The sequence below is a fragment of the Rousettus aegyptiacus genome, unplaced genomic scaffold, assembly GCF_014176215.1.
Source record: "Rousettus aegyptiacus isolate mRouAeg1 unplaced genomic scaffold, mRouAeg1.p scaffold_m13_p_3, whole genome shotgun sequence".
Taxonomy (NCBI): domain Eukaryota; kingdom Metazoa; phylum Chordata; class Mammalia; order Chiroptera; family Pteropodidae; genus Rousettus; species Rousettus aegyptiacus.
In genome coordinates, this window is record NW_023416306.1 from 127,831,329 (window position 1) to 127,853,277 (window position 21,949).

Below are 21,949 nucleotides of genomic sequence, written 5' to 3' on the forward strand. Positions count from 1 at the left end.
ATTGTAGATATTGACAAAACAACTTCATATCAGGTCATTTAGTGAAATCATTTATTTTTGCAAACCAGCCCCCTTTTTTTCTCATTCTTTAGTATTCCATAGTAAAGGTAAATGTTAGAATTAATAATCCTGAAGAGCAAGATGTAATGTTAACAAAGATGTAATTTGATTTACTATATTTTACCAACCAGAAGAAGAGTATTAGTAGAATTTTCAAAAACTAACATTAAGAAAAGTCTTCTGAACTTATTTATAAATTTAAATATTAAAATATTATATTCCTCAAACATGAAAAGACTGTAGTTGAACTTTTTGAGTTTTGTTTTTTGTTTTTTTTTAAATTCAGAAACTGATTTTCTAATTGAGAGCGACAAACTCTATTGGTCTAATTCCGCCTGCCTGTTTTTTATAAATAAAGTTTCATAGGAAAACAACTACACTTGTTTATTGTCTATAGCTTTTTTCACACACTACGAAGACTAAATAGTTGCAACAACAGAGACCATATGGCCTATAACAGAAGTCCCCAAACCCCATGCTGCAGACCTGTAAAGTCCGGTCTGTGGTGGGCAAGTGAGCGAAGCTTCAGCTGCTCCCCAGCACTAATCACCGCCTCAGCTCCACCTCAGATCATCAGGCATTAGATTCTCATAAGGCGCACTAGTGTCTGGTGGCAAAAATGTTGGGGACTGCTGACCTATAGAAGCAACCATATTTACTACTTGACCCTTACAGAGTACATTTGCAAAACCTTTGATGTAATTAATGATTTAGCACTCACGTTAGCTTTTTCTTGTAGTCATATAATTTAAGGTTGTATTAAGAATTTCTGGCTGTTACTGCCAATTTAATATAGTAACTCCGTGTAATAATTCTTAAGAATAAATATGCAAAATCTGTGTGTTAGAAACTAATAAAAAATAAAAATTAGACTATAAAAATGATTCACTAGAACTGTTTTTTTAAGCATTTGTTTAGAATGTTATGACCATTTACATTTGTACATTTGACTGACTTTAGAAAGAAGATATAATAAGCTGGGATGCAGAATAGTGAAAATGGAGATAATATCACTTTCTTAGAGCTGTTTACTCATGAGCTTAACATGTATTTATTTACATGCGTTTGAAAAAAATGAACAAGGTTAAAATTTTTTCTCTCAAAAATTTTATCCATTAAAATGAATGTTATAAAAGTGAAGCAAAATAAAATAGCTTTTCTTTTCATGCCTTGTATGTTTATATAAAATAACTTCTTTGTATCTGTAGCATTTGCTGGGGTATTTAATTTTTTAAATTTATTCGGTTCTTATTTATTTAATATGTCTACTATAAAGAAATTATACAAGATAATGCTAAAATTATCTTTTTCCCTGGATTTGAATTGGAGGTAATATAATAAGTAAGCAGTGAGAATTTGGGGGGTTACAGTTTATTGATTTATTACTAATCATTAATTTTGTTACATTTTAATTTATTATAGAATTAATTTTTTGACTAATCTATAGATGTTTATAATATTAATACTAGATTATTTTTACATTAAGAAATAACCAATTATTCAATTATTTCCAGTGGTCTTTTTGTGTTCTGTGTTTCCAGGCGGGCACATGAACGCCCCCCACCCCATCCACATAGGATGCACCCAAACTACGGTCATGGGCATCATATTCATGTGCCTCAGACTATGTCCTCACATCCTCGACAGGCTCCAGAGAGATCTGCCTGGTCAGTATCATGTTTATTTTAAAGTTCTACTCAGCAGCCTGTGGTAAAACTGCCGGAAGAGACACTTTATAGTGGAATGCCATACAAAAGGGTAATATGGAGAAACTGAATTCTGCTTAGCTTTGAGGCACTCTCTCTGTGTGAATTAAAGGAAAGACTAGAAGCTTTCCTTCTGGGCAAGGAACTATGTCAAACAGGAGTAGAGCATTTTTGTTGTTTTTCTACCATGGTAGGGGTGTCTACCATCAAAGTTAACCCCCTAAGCAGATCCTACTTTTCACAACTTCTTTATCCACCTTCGTACTCACATTTGCTTTACTACCCATAATCTCTGCTATGGACCAGAGAAATCCAGCCTGTATCCTCCTAGGCTTGTGGTTTTTTCCTAGAGAAATGGAAGCAAATTTGCATTAATTTTCTTTCTGAATCCATTGTCTTTAGGCAGTCAATTGAGATCTTAATTCACAATGACTTTTGAAGCAAAATATAAAATGAAAAGAAATTAATGAAGTATTACCATTTACCAGTTTTACTCTTTCTAAAATTTTGTGTACCCTTGCTTTATAAGGTATAGAAGTGTTTGCTCTTCTAATTATCCTTGATGCCAACAACCCAGAGACACTATCCAACAAACAAAAGCCCTGGGAGCATCTATATCATTCATGGAAACCAGAAAAGTAAACTCTGTTTTGTATGCTCCTCAAGTAGTATCAGACTTTTAGATTGGAAGGAACCTCAGTTGACCTTTGACCAACGCAGGCATGGATCTACGCAGTTCAAGCCTGTGTTGTTCAAGGGTCAGCTGTGTTTCCTTCCTTTGTGAGATGTGAAACTGAGTAGAAATCGCTTCACTCCTCACCACAAAATTGAATTTTTGGGTTTTAATTTCTGAAGTGAATTTGAAATTATTAGTTAAATCTTCTGGGCTAAATTATTTTTTACAGCTTATGTATGTTAGGAAACTTTAGATTACTTCTAAAAATGTAAACATACTCCCTGATTGCTGCTGCTGATAAAGGCACTGTAAGGATAGCTAAAAGTTAAACTGTTCTCCAAACTGCCGTTTGCCAGTTGGGAGGGATGTGGGGCTGGGTGAAAAAGGTGAAGGGATTCATACATATAGATTAGTAGTTACAAAATAGTCATGAGGATGTAAAGTACAGCATAGGGAATATAATCAATAATATTATAATAATTGGGTATATAGTGCCAGGTACTAGACTAATCAGGGGATCACTTTGTAAGTAATATAAATGTCTAATATAAATGCTGTACACCTGAAACCAATAAATAATACTGAATGTCAACTATAATTGAAGAAAAAGTTAAACTGCTTTCATCCTTTGTCAGGGAACTGGGAATTGAAGCTGGAGTGACTGCAGCTACTTACACACCTGGAGCATTGCATCCTCATTTGGCCCATTACCATGCACCACCTCGACTTCATCACTTACAATTAGGAGCACTTCCTTTAATGGTAAAATAGAAAATTTTCAAAATTCTGACATTCTCCTTCTAAAAGTATTCTTCATTTTCTAAATTAAATATTTAATTGAAAATTATTAGATGAAAATTGTGTTATAAAAAGGTATTATAAATATTAAAATCTGTATTTGTATTTACATTGTAAAATGTACTCCATGTAAAAATGACAAAGTTTTTTCTTTTATACCAAGATGAGAGTCTTAATCCACTGTAACTAGGACCATGTGCCTTATTTTGTCATAATGGCAATGGATTTGTTCTGATGCATTCATACTTTATTCTCTGATCTGCAGGAGGACTTATTAATTCTCTGTGTCTGATTTGAACAGATACAGATTTTGTTGATATGAATTTGAGTTCTAAAGAACAAGTTTAGCAAAAATGTATTGAGTTTGCTATTCATAATACATATCAGTTATAAAAGAAAGGAATAGTTTTGTCTTGTGGGGGAGAGGCACTGCAGGGAAGTTTTTGTGATGCTATTATACATGTGACTTGTAAGCAGGCTTTGGAATTGAGAATGTGGTTGCAGCATATAAAGAGCTTTCAAATAGCATAAGCACGACCAACTCCAAGTAAGTTGGAATTTTAGGGGTGAGGATAACTCAGCAATATGAAGTAAAGTTGTTCTGCCAAGAAACTGACTCATGAACCATTGGAAAGGAAGTCTTGATCATATTCGTGTTTTAGAGTGATTTAATCAGGTCGTAGTTAGAAACACCACCTCCTCTGTTGTGTGGAAAATAGATTTCAGGTTGGAAGAAAGGAAACTTAAAATTAGGACATTATAGAAGAAGTAAAGTTGATCAATCCCTAAACAAAGGCAATGGCAGTTGGCATAAAAATGATAGAACACATTTGAATAATATTTAGGATGATTTCCAGATTTCTAACTTGGGTTGTTAAGTGTATAGTGGTGCCATTCACTAAGTTGGAGACTGTTAGATAAGGTTTAAGGGAAGGAGTAAGGTGAGTTAGGTTTTGGACATACTGAGTTTGAGATAATTGTGTATCATGGTGGATCTAGTAGGGAGTTAAGTTAATGGCCTGGACCTCCAAATTATAAACTGACATTTGTCATTATATAATATATGTGTGTCAAACATCTTTCCATGGAAGAGGATTAGGTTTCTAGGGGAAATTTGTAGATAGACACAAGATTGAAAAAAAAAGCCTCAGAAAATGATAATACTGTATTTTAGATCAAGGGTTTTTGAGAACTGACTAGAGAAGTTGAGGAGAGACAAAGTTAGAATAATGTCAATAATATGGTCACTATGTCTCACCCCCAAAAAATAAAGTTTGAAAAATGCTAAATGCATTTGGCATTGAAGTGGTTATTAGTGGTTTTTGTCAGAGTGATTTCAGTAATGATGAAGAATGAAGATGAGGTGCTTCTTAGGTTAGTAAGGAAGGCGGAAGGTAAAAAGGTAAAGACAAGGAATATAAACTTGCTTTATAAGCTTGACTGTGAAGAGAAGGTAGGAAATACGGTTGGCAGTTATTCCAGGATTAAGGAGATAACTTAGGTTTGGAAGTATTTTGGGTTTAAGACAACAACATTAGAAAGGACTTGTTTGACAATATAGGAGAGAGGTGCGGATCACATCATGCAAGGTGGGGAAACAGGAGAAGATGGGAGCCCGTGATAGAGATGAACTTTGAATAGGAGAAAGAAGAAACTCATCCATAAAAAGCAGAAAAAGGAGACCAGGGAGGATTTTCAGGTTAAGTGCAGGTTTAAATAATTTGGAGGACAGGAGTTCTTTTCTCTTTTTTCATTTTTCTTGGAGATGTGTAGGAGATTGGGTTCTCTGTCTGCCAAGAGCTGGGGAGTACTGATCCTGATTAGAAGGAAAGTTGCAGATATTTAAATAATAGCCTATTCGAAGGTTAAAAATTATTGCTTAAGTTCTTTTCCACATATGCTTTGTATTTTAAAGCTATAAAACTTGTAACTCAGTGGAAGCTGATTAAAAAATAATTTTGGAGAATTATTTATAAAGATGGAAGAATGGTGCTCTATCACAGAATCTCCCTTTCCTAATACATTCAACCCTTGTTATTCCTGGTGGTTAAGTTCTGTAAAGTGGCTGCAGATGCTAAATAAGCAAATACTGAATCATTTCTCCTAGGATAAGTACAGGGTTAGGTTACAGCAAGTCTCTGGTCACAACAATCAACCCATAACTTTGTTTTAATGTTTATTTCTGTTTAAAGATACCTTATTTGATATATATTGTTGATTCATTATTATTGGACTCACAGCCAACATCACCATAACTCATGCCTTAATTAAGTTTATATTCATTTTCTCCATAAGGCACATCACACACAGCCTTTTTGTACTTATGAACAATAGCCAGCACTTAGGTATTATGCATTAGGGCCACCATTTTAAACAACAAATCACCCTTATAAGCACAAAAATGTGAAAAACATGGCACTAAATAGATCACAAAAAAGATACTTGTTAATAGTATAATAGACCATAAAAAGACACTTGTTAATAGTATAAGAACTGAAACAAGAAGTCAGCCTTGTTGTACCTCAGCTGGAGACACATATATCAGACATCTCAAATTTTTTGCTGCTTTGTGCATGTATATGAATGAGAGCACAAGTAATGATTTTGGAGTTACAAATTAAATTTTATCAAGTAGGTGAATTCATGAAAAGGGATTTGCGAATAATGAGGATCGACTACCTAACAAAAGATTAGAAAACACTGTTAAATCTTTCACTAAAAGAACCTAACCAAAAAGAGTAAGGTACTTTTGGCTATTAGGGAGTTAGAGGAAGGAAAATAAAACTTCTGAAGTTAAGTTTTTTGTGCATTTTTGTTTTTAATACTATTTAAATAAAGCTCTCTGAAATCGACAAGCTCTTAGGAAACTTACATTTTCTACATTTAGGCTACAGGCAGTCTTAAGTTTGGATATTTTCTACTTAGGATTTTTGCACAAAATGAATCAAGAAACCTGTTATCTCGTGGAACAGCTGTTTCTTTTTTTGCATCCAATTATATTTTAAGAGTTATTATATAAGAGATTATATTTGAAGAAAAGGAGTATAACCCCATTACAGAATGCTTAGTTGGAGTTATGTACTAATTAAAGTTTAATTTTGTGAGTAGCTGAATGGAGAGAATTGCATGTCTGAATTATTCAATGTTAAGAGTAGAACTTGGGCCTATGCTTGATTGATTTAACCTATCTCTTCTGTTAAAATAGGTTCCTGACATGGCAGGCTATCCTCACATCCGTTACATTTCATCAGGATTGGATGGAACATCATTCAGAGGTCCTTTCAGGGGCAATTTTGAGGTATGTAATAAAATTAATGAAGATATTTGCCACAGTATCTTTAGTGCAGAGAGAGAATATATATATTAGTATTCACAATTGTACGGGATTGCAACAGTAACTAGGGATGAGAAGGCAGTAAAATATCTGAATTTCTGATGTTGCTTCTGGGAGCTGTTACAGAAAAGTTTATAAGCAATATTAATCTTAGTGTCAAAAGTTACTTGAGGATTTAAAGGAGTAAATGAAAGTAATTTAATATAAAAAAAAAGTAGAAATTTATTAATGTAAATGTCAGATAAAGAATCATACCATTAAATGTGGGGAGAAAACTTTAATGCTTTTGACTAAGCTTATTTTTATTAGAGAAACATTGCAGGAGAAAAACTTAAGTAATTTAGTTTATAGCCAAATATCTTATTGTTCGAATTTTCAGAAAGAACAAAATCATTTGAATATGATTTAAAGTTTTGTTCCTTCATGTCATTTTGGAAGTGGGACTTAGAACTATTGGTAGATTTGTTTCCCTATTTTACTACAATGATTTCATCTTCTACTTGCATACATACTAACTTATGTAGTATTATGTGGTAATATGTTAACCCTAATCGTAAGGATAACTTTGCCATACCACTTCTAATTGGCTAGGAAAAGTATTATTAATAACCAGTGGCCTTATTATCTAACTTTTTGAACACTATATTTACATTATAGGTTTAGAAATTTGTAACTTTATTACTTTTACAATATTGACAGTGCTATTCAAGGGATAATCTTGGCTTTTAATACTAGTTGTTCTTCATCTTAAGGAGCTGATTCATTTAGAAGAAAGATTAGGAAATGTCAATCGTGGAGCATCCCAGGGAACAATTGAAAGATGTACATATCCACATAAATACAAAAAGGTAAGAGTTTATTCTTTGAAATGTCTACAGTATTATTAAATGGATAAAATTTAATATGCATCTTCTTTTAGTTGGTGCAGTCTAGTAACTACATTATTTATTATTAAAACAATACATGTATAAGGTTTAAAAAATTAAAAGTAGAAAAATATATACTCTGAAGTTTTTTAACCCTACTGACCCCATTCTTCCTTTCCAGAGGAAAAATCATGGTTAAGGATTTTTTAGATAATCTTCCAGATATTTTTATGCATTTATAAAAGTGTACATATGTGTATATATATTTTTCCACTTTCAAATATAACACAGAGTGGACAATATGTACACAGTTTGGCACTTTTTTTTTTCTTTTCATTCTATATCAACACCCACAGAGCACTCACATTCTTTAATAGCTTATACAGAATTTCATCATATTGGCGGTACCATAATTTAACTAGCCACTTATTTTTATGGCCATTTAGTTGATCTACATTTCTTTTATTCTACCCTCAATTCTTTATGTAGTATCAATCGTTTATGTAGTGTCATATCTAGAAGTTATGCAGTAGGCATGTTAAATAACTTTTAACAAACAACAATTTTATATGTATACAGAGAATAATAAAGTGTGAAAATTATGGTTCCTTTGTATTTTTCATCTGTTTTCTAAGAGTATTAGTAAGGTATCACTAAATTTAAGTTCTTTTCAACTGTCTCGGGTAAATTCTGTAATTAGCATTAATTAATTTGAATGTTATTTGAAGTATTCATTAGTGAAATAAAATTAGCTATGCTCTTCATAGCACAGGAATAGAGTTTGTGTTGTGTATCATCGTAATTGTGGATTAAAAATAAAAGACTTCAAACTAATGAATTTCTATTACGTTCAATTTTGCTTTAGATGCTGATTATTTAAGAGTCTTAAAAGAACAATTAGTTGATGATAGTCACTTAACTCATCCATTAATTCATGACAGTTGTACCTGGGAACTGTGTTATGGGTAAATGTGTGGTTTTGTTTTATTATGTTTTTCAAATAAACACAGACTTTACTCAGTTGTTCAATAATGTCATCTCTACTAATAAGGTAACAACTGATTGGTTCTCACAGAGGAAACTGCACTGCAAACAAGATGGGGAAGAAGGGACTGAGGAAGACACAGAGGAAAAATGTACTATCTGTTTGTCTATTTTAGAGGAAGGTGAAGATGTCAGGTAACTAGATATTAATTATCTAAAATCCATTGTCAAACCATACAAAAAAGTTTATTTAAAAGTAGATTGGAAACAAAATAAAGGTTATTTATGACATACCCTGTCACCTATCTCTGGCGTATAGAATTTCCGTCTTACACTGAGTGAGGGAATAAAAAGATTAAAGTCTTTGGGTTACCTAAACAAAGTGATGGGGTTAGGAAATATATTACCTATTTTAGGGCCACACCAGAAGATGGTCAGGGAAATTGTGGGGTCAAAATCTTCTATAGATCTTGCAGAAAGGAGAATTTGAGAGGCTTTGGAGGCCAGGACAGTTGTATCATATATTCTCCAAAGCTTAAAGGGGAATCCAGATTAGCTCCATACAGTTTGCCTTATAGCATCGTTTATAAATTAATTTTGTCCTAAAATTTCCTCTCAACTTGTAGTACTCTCTTTTTGCAACTCTGTGATTTAGAAAATGTTGTTATAACACAATATTAATTTTAAGCATTTTCTTACTGTAATCTCGTGTTTTATTTCTAGTCTTTTTTTTTAATGTAACATAATTCCTTTTGAAACAATTTCTATAACATATATATATAACAGAACCATATGTTTTGTTCCTCTAATTTATAAGGCAAAAAATGTTTCTTCACTTGGCTAAGAGGGAAAATATATATAAACAATTGTCAACCTTACCACATATAAGGTTTTTCTAACACTGTATTTCCAGTGACAATTTATAAGCATAGAAGATAATTGTTTTTACATTATTGACAATACTGTTCAAGGAATAATTGGGACATCTCTTAGCTACTACTTTACAAAATATTAAGAAGTCTGGAAATGTATCATTTTACTGTATTTTTAACAGCGGATGGAAATAGAAATGGATACTTTAATCAGTAATTTTTATCCATCTGTTATACTTAGATATAGTGTTACCCTGGATTGCCTAGAAACTTTCTCAGTTTCAAATTGATAACTTAGAGTACAGTGTACTGAAATAAACATTTCCTTTTAACCTACTTTTAAAAGACTAGCATAGTATTAAGTAGGTATAACAATTATTCCATGAAAACAGTAATTGCAAACAATATAATATTAACCTTTAATCAACCATATTCTTAAGTTTAATGTATAAAGATCCTTTAAATAGAAAATAATATTGCATATTAAGACATTCCTTAATTCGTATGACATGGGTGCATTTCTATTTACAATGAGTTCTAATGTTTTTGAGAGAATTAAATGGCATATTTTTTAAAGTTTCGTTAATGTAATGATTTGATATTAAAAACATTATGTAACAGGGAACATACTGTCAATTCCAGTGCGTTGGCGGCTCATGTATAGAAACAAAACCAGAATTGTTAGTGTATTTGTTGTCTAAAACTTCTTGAGATTTTATATAATTTGATGGCATATCTGTGACAGTTAATTATCTTGGTCATTTATTTATGCATTATATAGACCAGAGTGTTAATTTAATATAGGTATTACTCTAATTAGAGAAGTGTTGTTTTTATTTTACAGAGGAGAAAGATATCTAGTAATTTCAAAACTACTGGATTATTACATATATCATTTGTTTAAATGTCACATGTAGTTGTCATAAAATAATTCTGGTTTTTGTTTTGTTTGCCTGAAATAGACGCCTTCCCTGTATGCACCTTTTCCACCAAGTGTGTGTTGACCAGTGGTTGATTACCAATAAGAAGTGCCCCATATGCAGAGTGGACATTGAGGCTCAGCTGCCGAGTGAAAGTTGACAGCGTGTTTCAGAACTTTTGCCCTCCCTCTCATTCCCATTCTCCTGGTACTGCAGTCAACCAAAGATGGCATGACTTACCTGCGCAGATTTGGAAGCCTTGAATTTAGAGTGCTGGCTCTGCTATATGGTACAACTAATGCTAGACCTACAATTTATGTATACAGTTGATTTTGATGTATTTATAAAAGCTTTTTTTTCTAGATTTGACATTTTTCCTGTATCATTTTACTGTATTTTTGCATGGTTCCTTGTATTGCATTTCTTTGCACATATTATGGGCTTGTGACCCTAAACTTGCAGGCAAGATTAGCTGCTTTAGGAAGTAGAATTTTGTGGTCTTTTTGTTTTTTACATAGTACCAGGTCTTAAAAATTATGAATTTTTTTATCCATACTAACCTTTAATTTAATCAATCATGTACTTTAGTTTGATGTATAAAGATCCTCTAGAAAATGATAATATTGTGTATTAAGACATTCCTTAATTAGGACAAAAATGGCTGCTGTATATTTACAATATGGAGTTCTGAGTTAAATACCATCCTGAATACTGGGAACAGAACACAAACCATGTTCATTCAGATGTGGGTGGTATTCACATCACCAGTGATCAGTAGAAGTTTTCTTGGTGTTTCCTTTTCCTTTCAGCACAATGCAGGTAGAGTTGATATTGATATCATACATTTAGACTGCTGTTATGATTGTATTTATCTTTTTCCTACATCGTTTAGAACTTTATTTCCCTGATTCAATTTTTGCTGCTGTGAAACAGCTCTGATGAACACTAAATATTAATTTCAATTAGCTGGATTGTACATACTTGCAGATTTAACAAAATTTGGGGGAAATTGAAGAAGACATGTAGAATTTTGTTCGGTCTTCTGCTAAGCACGTATAGTACAGATATCTGCTTTACATTGATTTTGTAACCACATTCAGTCAGGATTTAGAATTGCAGTCATTGGCAGGTATCTATGCATTCATACTAAAGATCCCAGGATCACTTTTAAGGGATTTTTATTAGTTTAAAGATTAATAAAGTTAGCTGAATCTACATGTCTCCTGTTTTATTTCTCTTTAAACTTGAAAACAGTAAATCTGCAGATACTGTGAGGCACAAATTATACTGTCAACCTACTGTTGCTCTGGTTTTAGATTCCCACTTCATACGTTACCAAGAGTCGATCACTGATTTAAATTTTTTAATTTCTATAGTTAAGATTTACTGCATAATATAGAATATAAAGTTAAGTTAACATACTAACATTTTCTCCTTTGGAGAAAGTTTTAATCCACTTCAGGATGCATATTATCAAGATACTTTCATATACAGGATAGCCTAATTTTATTTGTTCAAATATGCTTAATATGTCCCAAATTGCAAACGCATCAGTCAGTAACATCACTGTCTGTATGGAAGACATGTTCCCATGGATCATATGTGAAGATGTCAATAAGCTTGCATTAAGCCACCTGCTTTGTAAGTGGATTGATTAATAAATAACTTATATTTCTATTGTCTTTGTGTTTCATAATTAGTTTTTATAAAAGTTTACATTAAACATCTTGGAATTCCAAAATAGTGATCTCACTGAAGTTGACATTCACATAATTTGGTGTCTGTATTCATTCAGTTACAGCTACTTGCCTTTTTTGTTGTTGTTTTATTAATAAATGTCACACTGTAGTAATTGTTAATACCAAACATGCTTCAACATAGTATGTGTAGTGATTAAGGATGGACTGTGATTAAGAAACTTGGATATAAAAATGACATTTTTAAAAAGGATACTGGATTAACCTACAGTTACATAAGGGCAGGAGTGAGGGAGAGAGTGAGAGTGTGACCCATGTCTACTGTCTGGGGAAAAGAGTGAGTAGCCTGTCTACAGATAGCCTGTGTTAGATGAAGGATTTTGCCACTGGAACACCCAGAACTTGTGCCAAGGGGTTGAAGAAGCATAACATGGGAGAATTCTTTGTAATGGGAGTCCTCTTGATGTTCTCTGAACATAAGAAGTACAGATAGATTTCTTTATTTTTTAAGGTTACGTCAGACTTAGATGCACAACTCCCTGTTGACCTGTTTAATAATTACTACTGATTTTTTTTATTAGATAAAGCATTATTACTTTATTTATTGCAAATACTTGTGGCATAAAGCTGAACCATTAATGCAGGAGCTCTGCAGTTAGTTACAGGAAAATGTGACGTAATGAATCAAGTAGGGAAGAAAATATTTAATATTTTAACGTTTTGTGCTTTGTTTTGTTGTTTTACATATCCTGCTGCATCTTATGTCAAAATTTCAGTGATAGCTGTCCAATACTTTAAAACTAAAATTCTTTTGTCAGCAAATCTTTATTTTTATTGTTGTTATTATACAAGCGATAAACTGATATATGAAACATTTTTCTTACTCTGGTGACTTTTTCATCATTTGAACCTTAACGGTTTAACATACAGAAAACTAGGTGTGTTTTAGAAATGGTATTTGTAACACTAAAATTAAAATATACTGTGGACAGTTTGTTATTTTTCATGAATGGGAATAGTTTAATTCTATAGATAGTGCATCCTGATTTCTAATTTACCTTCCAAAGCCTCTGGAGACAGTGAATTTTCTTGCTTATTCAAGACTTCATGTGTCACAATATTGGATATATCAAGGTTGAAATATCAGTTACAGATTTTAATTATTTTCTTGAATTTATTCTATCCAAAACAACTGTTTCTTACTAAGGAAAATATTACCAATTTTTTGGTTTGTCCTGCTAGGGAAAGGTGTCCTCCCTTCTGTGAATTCTGTACAAATTAAAGGCCACACGTTATTTTTTTGGAGTGGTAAAAAAAAAAAAAAGACAGGCTTTAATGTCAGCCTTGAGCTTTGACCTGTATAGCTTTGAACAAGAGAAGCTTTCTGAGCCTTGCCTTTCTCATTTATAAAACAAATAAGTTATGAGAATTAAATGAGAAAATGAGTATGAAGACCATTTAGTACATATTTAAGAATATAAATTAACCGATGCTTGCTCCATACCACCCAAATACCCCGCTTTTGATAACAGATGGAAGCAAAGTAACATGCTAAACTATAGATCAGTGTTTGCTGTTAATTTTTCTTATTATTCAAGCAACTAATTACTAGATAAGAAACGATCTTCTTCAGCCCTTCTCTGAAAGGTTGGGATTTTTCTTCTAAAAGGATGGAAGATTTCCAGCACATGTGCTTTCTTCCAGTTGTTTTGCAATCAAGCATGGTTGCCCATCAATATCATCCAAGGTTGTTTTAGGCAGCTCCTGCCAGTGGATCAAAATTCGCACAGGATGTGAAACCATTTGTCCTCTCTGACCTAAAAATTTTGTGGAGAAACTAACAACTGGAATTTCTCATCCTCTCCTAATTTTTCTGCTCACTAAATGGTGTTAGCCAGGGACCTGGTGCCCATTAAAGATTCATTAAGCACACTGCTGAGCTGCCTTTGTTGTTTTATTAGCTTCTAGGCTTATTCTTAGGCTGATAGGTAGGTATGGGTTTCCAGGAGAAGATTTTGATTAGCCCAAATTGCATACCTCTTATTTTTTACTATTAAAATGTAGCTTCTACAATATTATATGTACAACGTAGTTATTCAACATTTATATATCTCATGATGTGTCATCGCAATAAATCTAGTAAACATGTCACTGAAAAGTTAACTACAGTGCTATTGACGTTATTTCCCATGCTGCGCATTACATCCCCGTGACTTATTTTATAACTTAAAGTTCGTATCTCTTATTTCCCTTCACCTTTTTCACTTTTCCCCCATCTCCCTTCTCTCTGGTAGCCATCCGTTTATTCTCTTTATCCTGTTTCTGTTTTGTTTTGATTTTTAGGTCTAACCACATGTAAGTGAAGCCATATGGTATTTGTCTATCGTTGACTTATTTCACTTAGAATAAGAAGCTCTTCTGTCCATGTTGTCACAAATGGCAAAATTTCATTCTTTTATATGACTAATATTCCGTTGTATGTATGTCTTGTGTATGTATGTATGTATATATCTACATATCACATCTTCATTCATTTTTATTTATTTTTTAGGCAAGGTAACCCTTGATTGACCTCACAGATTGCAAGATCTTTGTCGGCTTACAATCCCTTTTTTCTTTCTTTCTTTTTTTTTTTACGTCTACAGCACCCATTCTTCCTAGGTGGTCTCTTATCCAAGTACTAACCAGGCCCGACCTTGCTTAGTTAGCTTATGTGATCTATGGGATCAGGGTTGGTCAGGGTGGCATGGCCGTAGACTCATTTATTGATGGACACTTAGGTTGCTTCCATATCTTGGCTATTGCATTTCAGTTCCAACAACTGATTAGTCAAGAACTACCTCTAGAAGCTCTTCAGTGTCATCCTCATCCACGACCAGGGTAAAGTTGTTTACCATCTCATCCATAGCCTTGATTTTGTTTTGTAACCTTTACACTATGACATTACAACGGCTACCACAATTAGTAACTCTCATCTCCTATGTCAAGACCCCGTCTCCAGATATTTGGACCTCTGTAGCCAAAAATTCTATCAAACTGGCCTCAGTGGTTCTCAGGGGGCTCTCAGTTCCATCTGATCCATGGTTCAGCCCCAAATTAACTGTGCAACCAATGCCAAAACACCTGGAAATGGCGCAGGCATTTAAGTTTTCCATGCAAAAAATCTTTCAGGAATAATTGATAATTCAGAGTTTACAAATAATTATAGATGCTAGCTACTGTGCTGTGTTTTCCTAAATTGTAACACCACAGGAAATCAAAGATAACACTATTCCAGCAAATGGGCTTATTTGGTGCAAAGATTGAGAATGCCCCAATAAGTGTATCTGTTACCCATTATGTAATAAACCACCCCAAGTCATAGTGGCTTAAAAGACAGTATATATTTGCTCATAGTTGTACAATTGGGTGGGGCTGGGCCAGTAGGAATAGCTCATCTCTCAGTGTGCTTGTGACTGCTGTTCCTCACGTGGCTGCATTCAACTAGGAGTTCTGCTAGGAGACAATGTTCAGTATGGCCTCCCTTAGATGCGTGATGCTTCAGCTGGGGTAGCCGGGACAGCTCAAAACTCACTGGGCATTTCTCTCAATGTGGTCTCTATCAAAGGATAGTTTGACAGACCTGTTTACATGGTGGCTGAGAGCTTCCAAAAAGGAGAAACTGCCAAGCACCCTAAGACCTAGGTCTGGAACTGGCATACTGTTCTATCTGTCACATTATGTTGGTCAGAGGAAGTAATAAGACTAGCCCAGATTCAAGGGGAGGGGAAATAGGCTATACTTGTTAATGGAAGCAGTAGCAAAACATTTTTAATCTATCAAAGCAGGTAAAACAAATCCCATTGCTTTGTTAGAATTCCTAGTACAAACTTTCTGAACAGTTTTCTTTTTAACCCGTATAGAGAAGCTGTGTGTACAAAATAGTCTATATTCTCAAGTATAATCATCAGAAGAATCAACAGTGGAAGAATTTTAACTTTCCTGTCACTTTCCCACAGTGACTTTTGAGAAAGAAACCTATGGGATGGAGATAGCTAGGTGTTTCTGGTCCTTTGGCTACCGTGTCATTGTATAATTTAGAAATTCTGCAGTATTCTTGATAAATGATTATTGTGGTGGTTAATTTTGTGTCAGCTGCACCATAGAAGTGCCCAGACTTTTGCTCAAACATCTGGTGTATCTGTGGGGCTGTTACTGTGAGACTAACATTTGAATCTGTAGGCTATGTAAAGCAGATTGCCCTCTTTGATGTGGGTGGGCCCTGTCCAATTAGTTGAAGGCATGACTAAAGCAAAAAACTTGCTTCCGCCCCTAACCTTGCCCTGCGAGTGAGGGAGCATTACTCCTGCCTGATGGCCTTCAAACTGGGACATCGTTTTTTTCCTGCCTTTGGACTCAAATTGAGACATGGGCTTTTCCTGGATCTCTAGCTTCCTAGCCTTTGGGCTGGACTACTCCATTGACTCTCCTGGGTCTCCAGATGGCAGACTGGAAATTGTGAAACTTGTCAGCTTCCATAATTGTGTGAGCCAATCCCATCTCTCTCTTTCTCCTTTCTCTCATTCATTTCTCTCTCCCTCCCTCCCTCCCTCCCTCCCTCCCTCCCTCCCTCCCTCCCTCTCTCTCTCTCTCTCTCTCTCTCTCTCTCTCTCTCTCTCTTCTCTTCTCTTCTCTCTCTCTCATATCTGTCTCTATTTATCATCTATCAACTCATCTATCATCTATCTCCGGAGAACCCTGACTAATGCTGTTATCATGCCTTTGGTTATATTCTTCCAGTGTTGATAAGGTCACTTCACTACTTACTGAAGAAGCACATTTCTTTTGTAAACAGTTACAATCACTATTTTTCTTCAGTAGGTCTTTCTGTAACCTCACAGAGAGTCATTCTAGAGTAAAGCAAAAATAAATCTAGTCTACGGCCATGCCACCCTGAACAAGCCTGATCCCATCTGATCTCGGAAGCTAAGCAGGGTTGGGCCTGGTTAGTGCTTGGATGAAAGACCACTTAGGAATACTAGATGCTGTAGGTGTAAAAAATAAAAATAAAAAATAAGGGATTGTAAGCTGACAAGATCCTTGCAATCTGTAAGTCTAACCAATCAATCAATCAATCTTGTTTCTTACTAGATCCTCAGATATTTGTTATTTAGGTCTTCTCCAAGTAAAATATCCTTAATACTCTTTATTTTTTTTTAAACTGGATCTTAAGCCTCTCAGCAATTCTTATCATCATTTTCTGGATACTTCTAGCTTATTAATGTTTCTCAAAGTATGATACCTGTTAATGATCATTACTCCAGATGTGGTCTGAGCATTAAAAAGTATGGAATTACCTGAACTCACTCATGTTAATGAGTTAGGTCTTGGATTGGTGTTATTTTCTGAGGAAGCACAGGTTTCCTAAAGGACAGATGTGGAAATGGAAGGAATAAAAATGAATTGGAAAAGGATTGCAAACTGAAGGGAAATGATACACAGTTCTCGCTCTGTCAGCCCAGGACTAAGAGTGCGACTGAAGTTAACTTGATATGCCAGTTCGGACATTCTCTGCATTCTGCAGCTCCTCAGTGTACCACCAAAGTTGATTAGTACATGATACAAAAATTAGTGTGTCTCACAATGTTTATCCATTATAATAGAGAACCGGAAAAGCATGAGTAATTGAACAATATAATGTAAAAATTCTTGAGTCAGGGGTTTCTTAGCCTCAACAGACCTTTTACTTTTTTACTTACTAAGGATGGGTGAATTATATTATTGTTCTTTCATGCACCTCTGTATTTGAAGCATCACGTGGGCAGAGACCCAGTTTTATGCTTTTTCTTCCTTCTAAGTAGTATGCACATTACCTTGCTTATAGAAGGCATTTAGTCGATTTTTAAAAACTAACAACAAAAACCAGATAATTCACAAACTTGAGGTCTAGATTTTGAAGCATCATTTTGAGTGGAGGCTCATGAAGGCACTTAAAAGGTGTTTCTTTCCACCTCTCTGGGGCTTCTTCCTGCTTTGGGGTAACTTTACAGGCCCTACACTGGAACCCACCCATGCACCCTGCCTAGCCAGCAACAGATGGATTGATTACCTGGTCATCTCATGGAAAAGATAATGTTGACATTTATTGGTCAGGATGAAAGTAGGTCAAGATGATTGCAAGCAAGGCAGAGGAAAAGACTTTCCTTCTGTAAGAAAAATAACTGACCTGCTTCTATCCCCCTACCCCCCACCCCCCACCCCACCTCCCACCCCCACCAAATAAATAAGCAATAAAAGTTACTATGTTTATTTATAACTTAGTTTGGGTAACTTTTGAGAGGAAAATTTAACCTAACCACTTAAAACTTTTACGTTACCTTACAATTGTTTTCCCTCATCATCCACATTCAAAAATATCTGTCATGTCTGTTTTTTTTTTTTCATTTTCCACACTTATCCAAGTCAGACTTTTGTTACGTCTCACGTGGGAAACCTTTAGCTTTCCAATCCACTATAATCCATCCTTCGTGCTGCCTCAGGGATCAGCTTTCTAAAGCAAAGTTCTGATGAAGTCATTATCCTCCTTAAAAACGTTCCTTGATTCCTCGTTTTCTGGCTTCTGCAGCTATTAATATTCCTGTGATCCAAATGCCTCAGACTACTTTGTTTTTCCACAGACTGATTTACACTCTTCCCACTCGAGTGCCTTCGCCATCTCTGCCTGCTAAAATCTGGCTCTTCTGTCCAAGTTCAGCTCAGATGTCCCCCTTGTAATAAGTCTTTCTTCGTCTACTTCTATTTTGAATTAATCTCTCCTTGTGCACAGTATTTTGTAGGTTTTGCCTCTTAGAGTAATTTTGTTCCTGTGTGTATCCCTTTCTTGTTTTGAACTTGAGGGCATGGCTCGTGCTGTATTCTCTGTGTTCCTGCAGTGCCTTGCACCCACGGACATTTCAATTTGAATATATCAAATAAAGTTTATTTTATCTCCTAGCTAGTTGAGAGAAAAGAAATCGGAAACTGATAGTTAGAAATGGGTGGGGGTGGGAAACAACTGAGGGAGAGAACTTGAGAGTATATTAGGAAGATAGCTGGGTTCTGATAAAAAAAAAAACAGCTGATGAAAATTGTAATTTGTCAATTGTTTCATTCATAAATTAATGGTATGTGAATTAAACTGGCCCTTCATGTCTTCACTATGATCTGGACAATGGCTGCTGAAAGTGATGAAGGACAGAAGGGGAAAAATATTTTCCAAGAATATGGAAACCATGAATATGAGTTGAGCTTTTTGACTTGTCCTCTATGACAGCGGTCCCCAACCTTTTTGGTCCAAGGGACTGTGACTCCTAGGATAATCTAATGCCTGATGATCTGAGGTGGAGCTGAGGCGTGATGCTAGCGCTGGGGAGTGGCTGCAAATATAGTTGCTTGCTCACCACTCACTTCCTGCTGTGCAGCCCGGTTCCTACATGGACTGGTACTGGTCTGTGGCCCAGGAGTTGGGGCTCCCTGCTCTGTGATGTATGTAACCCAAATAAGTCCTAGTAAAAATTCAACTACAAGCAAGGACCTTATTTGTTATAGGCACTGGAAATGAAATGGTGCACCAAATCAACACCTCTGCCCACCTAGAGATGTGTACAATTATTAACAATGCCATGAAAATATTTCTTTTCTCCTGAGGAAAAGTAAATTTTGTATCAGACTATCTGGCTGGACCTGTAATTTAAATTAAAATAACATTTTGGAGAAACAAACAAACAAATACATTCTAGTGCATTTGTTTAACTTAATAAGTTCCTGGGTTTGAAATTGACATGATCCTAGTAGTTTGCCTATGGGACTTCTAGCTGGGCTGTGAGGTTTCCAGCCCTGAACTGACCTGGGCAATTTTTGCCTTTTAAAGTTGTTGAATTCTCCACCAACATTGGCTATCTGATTTTGAAGTATTCCCAATGAGAGAAGGTCCTGGAAATCTGAGAAAAAGAATCTCAAGACTGGGAGAAAGAGGTGGGCATCTGAATAAGAAATTGAAAGTGAGGAAGGTCTGACAAACAGCGAGCAAATCTTTGGTGAGGATTGTCTTCATAGCCAAGATTCTGAGACTCTACACCAAACTGGGGGATTTAGGTTTTAGAAAAGACGAGTTCCCATTTGGCACACCAGGCCCTAAACATATGTGTAGGAATCTCAGATTTTCTGTCTCTGTTTCTGAGTCCTTTTCATGCAGTTGGAAGACAACAGGCAAGAGCTACCTCGAAGCCTAATAGCTCCTGCCAAACCAAGCCACTTGCCTTGTCTCCCATCATGCCAGTCCAGTAATGGTGGTCTGTGTGTTTTGCTTGGGGTGCTCCTTCTGAATACAGACCTGAATACAAATCCTAGCTCTGAAACTCTTAAGTGCTATGATTGCAGCCAAGACATTTAACTAATCTGATCCTTAGTTTCTTCAAATCAAGATACTATGTAACAGATGTTAACTAGACTTACCTTGGTAATTATTTCACAGTCTATTCAAATATCAAATCATTACGTTGCATGCCTAAAATTATATGTTATATGTCAACTATAACTCAATTTAAAAATGACAAAAATTAGGCTACTACTTGTTTTACAAGGATTGTTGTGAGGCTTTGATGAGAACGTTTATGTAAATTATGACATAGGAAGACCAATCAATGCTATCTAAGGCAGGAGGGAACAAGAAATAAAAATATAGGATTACAACGCATTAAACAAGAGGTTGAATCAAAAACTTTATTTGCCAGGTTCTAGGTTGCAATGAAGGATAAGAAAGAAATATTACTTCCATTTTAATTAATATACATTATATCTAATATGGATTAAATTGATTTTGACAATGTTGAGTCAGTTAAGAGCACTTTACCATTCATAGTGTTTGTTTAAAAAGCCCTGTGAATCAGTGAGGATTGTTACTTTTATAGTTGTAGTTTTTGATAACACCACAATATTATAACAATATAACAAAAACATAATTTTACTTACAACCTCTCAGTGCACACTAAACATCTATTTTTCCTTTGCAAGAGTTTTTCTTGTAAGATAATGGATACACTAAGATCTTCCCATGCTACATAGTAGCTGCAATTATTCCTGTTTTATAGAAGCAAAAACGGATTCAGAAATGTCAGATGCGTGGGCAAGAGCAAGGGATGGAATGTTATCAAAATGACTTCACTTCATTTTTAAGGCTCTTTGGTACCCAAGTAATAGTGTGGTAAACCATAGGAATGATGGGAAATCTTAAATTCTTAGATGGAGCCTGTTATCAGGAGTTATTCCACTACCTTTACTGTGCGTGTTGGACCTTACTTTTCCTTTCCTCTTTCCTCCTGTCCCATTCCTCTTTTCCTGTTTTGACCTGATCCTCCTACCCTTCCGCCTAACGCTGGATCACACCTTTTTCATTTTAAAATATTCCGTACGTCAAAGGATCATTTTATTTCAACGAAAATTTTTGACTAACGACCATAACACACACCAAACAATGTGCTAGGGGCCGGCAATATACAATAGAGAGATTACATGAATCACAAATCGCATTTACCTCTTTTTTTGTTTGCTTTTGTCTCCTGGGAATCTTAGATTTTGAATAAATGCCAAAACCGCCACAAATTTAGCACACATTTATGTCTCACCCACCTAATAGTGCAGCCCTGAGCCACCAGCGGCTCCTGTTCAAAGATCCAGACCAACCCGACCTAAACTCCAATTCGAAATTTCTGGAAGGGGAATAAAGTCTGAAATGGCATTTCCAGGGTGTTCCCTAGGAACAACTTCCACCCATCCAGTAAAAACGTAGTGAAACATCCGTAGGCGAGGCCTTGTCAAAATTCAGAGGTGTCCTATGTTTGCTTTCCCATGAGACATTTTATTTTATCTTGAGGCCCAGATTTAAAAAAAACAAAAACCAAACAAACAAAAAAAACAGCCGCAGAAAACGCAACTTGTTGTTATGACAACCAAAAGGTCTGAAGAATTAGCCAATCAGCATGCGGAGATGCCTCCTGCTTAGCCAATGAGAAGAGCGCAC

At 35.1% G+C, this 21,949-nt stretch overlaps 1 protein-coding gene and 1 pseudogene across 11 annotated transcripts in view; both read left to right on the forward strand.

Moving 5' to 3' along the window:
- RNF111 (ring finger protein 111) overlaps positions 1–11,898 on the forward strand; it is a 73,656-nt gene extending 61,758 nt beyond the window's left edge. For 6 of the 11 annotated variants that reach the window (XM_016126865.2, XM_016126864.2, XM_036238618.1 and 3 more), the window contains 6 exons: positions 1,575–1,727; positions 3,078–3,204; positions 6,446–6,538; positions 7,327–7,422; positions 8,492–8,619; positions 10,259–11,898. In XM_016126865.2, the coding sequence (XP_015982351.1) occupies positions 1,575–1,727; positions 3,078–3,204; positions 6,446–6,538; positions 7,327–7,422; positions 8,492–8,619; positions 10,259–10,376 (715 nt within the window). In that variant the 3' untranslated portion in view covers positions 10,377–11,898. The remainder of the gene's footprint in view (positions 1–1,574; positions 1,728–3,077; positions 3,205–6,445; positions 6,539–7,326; positions 7,423–8,491; positions 8,620–10,258) is intronic. The other 5 variants (XM_036238619.1, XM_016126870.2, XM_036238620.1 and 2 more) reach the window with 3 other exon arrangements.
- A 4,929-nt stretch (positions 11,899–16,827) lies between these two features.
- Positions 16,828–16,946, forward strand: LOC118601524 (annotated as a pseudogene).
- The last annotated feature ends 5,003 nt before the right edge of the window (positions 16,947–21,949 follow it).